Source organism: Centrocercus urophasianus, unplaced genomic scaffold, assembly GCF_019232065.1.
Source record: "Centrocercus urophasianus isolate 14NV4802_14NV808 unplaced genomic scaffold, USGS_Curo_1.0 seq_10, whole genome shotgun sequence".
Lineage (NCBI taxonomy): Eukaryota > Metazoa > Chordata > Aves > Galliformes > Phasianidae > Centrocercus > Centrocercus urophasianus.
The window spans coordinates 82,181,938-82,188,176 of NW_024884142.1; the positions used below are offsets into that span (position 1 = coordinate 82,181,938).

The following is a 6,239-nucleotide window of genomic DNA, read 5'->3' on the forward strand; positions in this document are numbered from 1 at the left end:
TGGAGGAAGAACAGAAAGATGTGGTGGCTGTAGAATAGGCTGTTTTAATTGTGTTCTTAAAAAAGGGTGTACTTTTTGTGGGGCTTGGGATGACTACATGAAGATGACCGTAAACATTCACAGACACTAATACAAAACCTCAGTGAGCAGAAGCAGGACTTTTTCTCTAATTAAATCTCTTCAGGTATAATATTTGATCACTGTTACACAGTAGACATTTTGGGAAGTTTGATTTTGTCTTTCTGTTGACTTTTTTTATCTTTGAAAGCTAAAATTATCTTTTAAAAATATGATCAATTTAAATTTGACCCAGCATTATCTGAAATAAATGGACAAATACCCAAATTGGACTCCATCTGCTACTGAAAAGAATATTTGTATCTTTGTGTAAGTTTGAATCAAACATTTTAATTTTTCATTAAACTCAAAGAAAAGAGGAAATCCATGCCAACCAAATGTAGACAAACTGTAACCTTCATTGTGAACATAAAAGGGAAAATCCCAAACTTGCTTGGCAGCCTTCATGTATATTTGGTATGAACAAACAAGACTGCAGTTCATAGTACTCCTCACGTGAATCACCATCTGAACACAGAAAAGATCTTCACTATGTACCTTCATCAGAATATAATGTAAGTGTAACGTACACACCTCATCTGGTGTGGGCACCCATCTGCAAAGGAGTGAAAGAATTTGGATTAGTTAATTGCAGACACGGGGGTTCTATGCTGATTTCACTGGAAGTAGGAACATTCATAGGGTATAGCTTTTTACAGCTAGAATACGTCAAGCACTTTTTTAGCCATTTATAGGTATGAAACAATTTTTTTCTGATGGCGTAATGCCCTGCTGCAAAAGGAGAGGTCTGAATCTGATAAAGAACTTTCTGTTGCTTCCTTAATAAATGGGTCTTTTCCTTTCTGTTCTCCTTTCTGGTTCCCTATTCACATTACAATTATCCCAGGCTCCAGAACATACTTTCAGTTTTAAAACTCTCTGTAAATCAATATCCTTGTGAAGAGCTCCTGCAAACAGTGTGATCAACCTGGATACATATAATTTTGTTAGTGATACATAAGCCAGTGCTTTAACATTGTTCCTTTCAATACATGATTCAGCTATGAAATTAATTCTACAAATATATCAGTAGGTTGGATTTATTTAGCTTGGGACACTCATTTTGCTCACTTCTTTTGCTTTGGGTTCTCAGCTGCCTGTGAACTTCGTTCATACAAAACACTGCAGTAGATGCCTTGATTAAACCATTAAATAGAAGAATTATGCACAACACTTTAGTAACAGTGCTGGAAAATAAAGTAATGAAAAAAATGCAGGAGAAAGAAGCAGCCCTGGTCCTGATGGTTCAAAATCTGCTGTTACTCACAGACCCAGTGGGCAGGCTGGACCTGGTTGTGGGACAGAACTTGGGACCACAAGGACCCAACGGGACTCCCAGCTCTTCCAGGGAAGAGCAGCACAACCTTGGGCTTAGGTTGCTGTTGCAAGCACACAACATTGCTGTAAATTCATCTGTCTTTCATTTTACACTCTGCACAGACATTACATAATTAATAAGCCAATAAACTTAAGTGCAGAAACTGGATTAAGTTTGCACAGCAGAACAGTATTACTGCTTACAGTTGAGGAGTGCTGAATAGATCTTGAATAGATCTAGAAAATCTGGAGCCATTTTCTGGACAGATGTTTACATGAGTAAGTGCATAAAGAGGAGGATTTTATGCAGGTGACTATATCTTTCCTTCTAGAAGAAAGCACCTGTGGGACAGAATCCTTAGGAGGTTTCTGCTCGCATGGACTATCTTGGACAAGGTGGCTGAACTTTTCTCCAATTTCTGAGGCCGCACAGGAGAGAGGCTTTTGCCTCACACCTGACCTCAGCTAGCTTTTTTTCATTCCAGCCTCAGCTCAGCTACAATTATATACTTAAAAGATGTAAAATCTAATTTCAGTCTCCAACAATCCCAAGCTACAGTGAATTTTTCCAGAGTGAATGCTGTTCATCTCCAATACGTTCAACCTTCTCCATTACATCTCTACTCAGCCTGAATTACACTGCGGCATTCAGGGGAGGAAGGAACGTGGGTGGGTGGATGAAGATACTCAAGATAACTTCCTTTCTTAAGGGTGACAGAAGGAATCCTACCAAGGACAGTATCCAAAAAGCGTATCGCAGAGTGTCCTGAAGCTTTCATTTTCCTTGTCAGGAGTGCACCTGATTTACTTTGCATGATGACTCAGTTTTTACAGGACCGTAAGAAACTTTGAACACCACATTTAGGCTGTAGGTGGCTTCTGCAAACATTGAAAATTCTCTTGGGAACAACCTAATGCAAACTTCTGAAGAAGCCAAAGGCTCTCTCCTCCTGTTGACCTTGAGTTTCCAGCCTAAGACAATAGCATGAGAGGGTCCTTTGGAAGACAGAATTGACTACACAGTTTCCCCAATTCTGTCTTGGTAGTGATCAGTAATGCATAATTAAACTGGTAAAACTGGAAAAGAAAAAAAAATATTCTAGACTTTTCATATGATGTTCTGCTGATAAATACACAGATCCACCTGAGTGAAGAAATTTATATCCTAAGCTAAAGTGAAAAAATAGGAATGCCAAAGTGAGAGAGCTGGCAAATGGATGGAGCCTTTTATTATCTGAAGACGCTCTTTCATTGGGAAGCACTGTGAAAAAAACTCCTTGCTGGACACCAGGCTAGAGTATTTACATTTCTAGAGCTTGGCACTTCTATGAAACTTCAGGGGAAGTAAGCACATTTTTCTCTATATTTCTCACTAATGTTGTCATAATTATTCTTTTTGTAAAAAAAAAAAGTTGAAGATGAAATAAAACAATGTTTTTCTTGCAATAAATCATGCCTTGTGGATATGGAACTAATCATTCAGCCTAACAGTCTTGTTCTATCACTTATCATTAGCAGAAGCAATATTCAAGACGAAGGATAAAGATACTGCATCACCAAAAAAATCCAAACAATTCCCTCAATTGCAAATAACCCTCCAGTTCATTTCCAGTGGCTGTAGCGCATTAAACCAATAAATTTTATAATCTGCTCTTTAAAACAATGTATAAAACAAGCAAACTCTGTTTTGCTTTTCCTCCATACAAAGCAGGTAGCCATTACTGGAAGTTGGCTGAGCCATATTTTGAGACAGAAAACGTTTTTAGTATTGACGTTGGCAGAGCTGATGATTTGGAAGAGTATAGAAATGAAGACTGGGAAAAATTATTTGTTACATGCATTTGAAAAGGAGGACTAATGAAGTAGTGATAAGCAAACAATAAAACAACTGACAGGAAGATTACCATTAGATCATTGGATTTGGCCAGCAAACAAAGAGCAGAGATGCCGTAAGGGCAGTGGATATAGATGAAGGTGGAGAACACCATAAAGACAGAACATGCCATCATTTTTTTATTAGCCAAATCTGTTTAGAGGAAAAAACAACACCAAAAAAACCCCAACCAAAACAGCAGCCAGAATCTGATACAAAAGGATGACAACTGACAAAGGGTTGCTAGTGGTGAGCGTGTGGGAGAAAGGCATCTCGGCCCGAGGCTGGTACTTTTCCCGGTCTACATTCCATTGAGTGATGGTGGGCTGCACTGCACCATGATGTTTCTGAACGCAAAACCATGGCTCGGAGATTCTACCACAGAAAGCAGTCGTAGTTCAAGCTGTCTTTTTTCCTATACTGATGCTTTCCCAAGATTCAGAAAACCGAAACACGTGGAGAACAGCTGTGTGGGCAAGTCCAGCCCTCTTCAAGGGTAGATCTGCACCTTACGCAGGCAGTTCTTCACATCTCCCATTTTACTGGCACTTTCACACATCACACAGGTTGAGGAGATGTCTCATCTGGGCAGGCAGCTGCTGAGTGCATCAGGCCTTGGCACGGTCACAAAGTTCATGGTGCAGTGCAATAGTGGACAGATCTTTTCGTGATCCTTCAAAACTTCACTCAAGTGTTTCATTTCATCTGTTAGCTTTCCGATTTCTTTTTTCAAGGAGGTATTTTCTTGCTCAAGAGATTCATATTCCTGAAAGGAGGGGAAAAAAAGCTTACTCATAGGCAAAACATTCTCTTCAGTGCTCCACCTTGAGTATATTCATGTAACTGTAGGAAAGAAGTGCCCTGCTTCAAGCCAATGCAGGGAAAAGCACCAGCTGGGCGTCACACTTGGCACCACATGCCTGGTGCCAGCTGCTCTCCTCCAGCCCATGTCTTGCAGTCACCTGTTCAGATGCTCAGGAACTTAGAAGCAGGAAGAGCTGAGCATCGTGCCAGCTTGATGCCAAGCCCCACTTTGTCACAAGCAATTTCAACCACTGCCTTGGTTATTGTGATCCCAAGATGTTTCTGAGCCAGGGCTTCACTGACAATGAGCTTTTGATAATTGCAGGAGAGTTTTGAGATACTCTGCAACAAGCACCTGTGACGGATGTGAGACTCACATGTCACATTTTTTGCTGACTGCAGGTCTCAAGTGTCCCTGCCACCAAGACTTCTCATCCCAAATAGAAGAGAGCTCGAGGTTTAGAGCCAGCCCACGGAAAACCCACAGGTGTCCTCACCTCACTGCTGGCCTGGGGCTCAGCACTCACCCACTCGATCTCACCTCCTGGGGAAAGCTGCAGAGCAAACTTCAAAGCCTACACGTGCCATCAAAGGGCTGAGGGGAATGCCTCTCATGCACTGCTCCTCTGGGCAGCCTCATGCTATGTGTGCCACCCTTCCTTGCTGTGGCAGTTTGTATCCCCTTGCTCTTCCTCACACTCTTTCAGCACACACTCACACAGAGTAAAATAGACACGATCCTCATAACACATCATTGTAGCCAAACTCCAGTAGGGCTCAGCATCCCCAGCTCTGACTCTGCTCTTGGTGCCTCAAGTCCATGGAACAAGCGTTGCCCTCCAGTTGTTCTGTTCCATTTTCAGGGGAGAAAATATCAAACTGTCCTTACTAGGGAAGAATGCCTTCAACCAGATCTGCCTGCAGATCTGAGTATGTGGATTCCCAACGTGACGAAAAGCTTCAAGTCCAGCAGGAACACCAGAGCGGCTGTGGGACAGCGCAGGGCCCAGCAGTGACTCCAAAAAAGCCAGGGGTTACCCCTGTACAGAAACACCAGCACCTGGCTGTCTCGGGTGCTGACTCAGAGGAGATCTGGGAAAAACCAAACCCCAGGCTCTCCATCTCACACCTCCCAGCCTCTGCTGCCTGATCCTTCCACCCTAAGAGAGAGAAGAGGCTGTGCTGAGCCTCCGGAGCTGAGCAACCGACAAAGCCACCACTGTGGCAGCGTAACCAACACCTACCTGCTGAGCCCTAGCTGCAACTAAAGTACTGCTGTGTGAGGAAACGTCCTGAACTAGAGAACAGCAATTCTTCTCCAGCGTTTGCAATGGTGACATGATAAAACTCCACTGCACTGTAATATTGAGAAGCGTTAAGAGTTTCTGGAAGAATCAGATACTTTTATGGTTTTTTGGAAACACCCACTGCTATTTATCAGAGCACAGCAGTAACTGCACCCAGCTCTCTTGTTTGGAGGTTTTGGAGTTCCTAAGAAGCCTTTTCAACGGGGTATTTCTGTCTCAGACCACAGCTTCAGAATTGAGTTAAGCCAGCAGTGCCACTGAGCATCATGACACGGCACAGCACCGCCACCTTCCCTGCGAGGCATTCACACGTGCCACCGTCAGCTCTCCCGGTTCAGCACTAATGCATCAGAAAGCGAGTTTGCTTTAGTCCTGAGAAGCCTGGGATCCAGCCGGCAGGTGGTCACAGGGATGGAAGTAGCGGGCACGACCGCGTGCCTCCCTCCTTCCCGCTGTCACAGATGGCGGAGATGCTTCACCCCACCTGAGCAGAGCGCCGGGAAGCTCCTGAGCGGGCAGCCGGCAGCGCCCGCCTCTCCTGCACCGACGGCTCCGGGCGGATCGCACGAGGGCAGGCCCAGGCGTGCCGAAGGCGTCCCGTTATTGGAGCGTCCCGGACTCCACGCCCAAGAGCACCGCGTACCCGCTCACCTCGTGAAGTTTGTCTGCCTTTTGCGTTTGCTTCTTCCGACTTCTCTGTGCAGCAACTCGATTCTTCTCTCTCCTCCTTACTTTCTTATCATCTTCTTCGTGGCTCTGGAAGATAGAAGCAGCTCGCTAGGTGTCAAGGTGCGGGCGGGCGCACCGAGCCAGCCCCTACC

At 44.2% G+C, this 6,239-nt stretch overlaps 1 protein-coding gene across 1 annotated transcript in view; it reads right to left on the reverse strand.

Moving 5' to 3' along the window:
• Nucleotides 1–2,652: 2,652 nt before the first annotated feature.
• Nucleotides 2,653–6,239, reverse strand: part of BATF3 (basic leucine zipper ATF-like transcription factor 3) — a 5,157-nt gene continuing 1,570 nt past the window's right edge. The window contains exons 2-3 of the mRNA XM_042818899.1: nt 6,070–6,174; nt 2,653–4,073 (exon numbers count right to left, since the gene is read on the reverse strand). Of these exons, the coding sequence (XP_042674833.1) occupies nt 3,888–4,073; nt 6,070–6,174 (291 nt within the window). The 3' untranslated portion in view covers nt 2,653–3,887. The remainder of the gene's footprint in view (nt 4,074–6,069; nt 6,175–6,239) is intronic.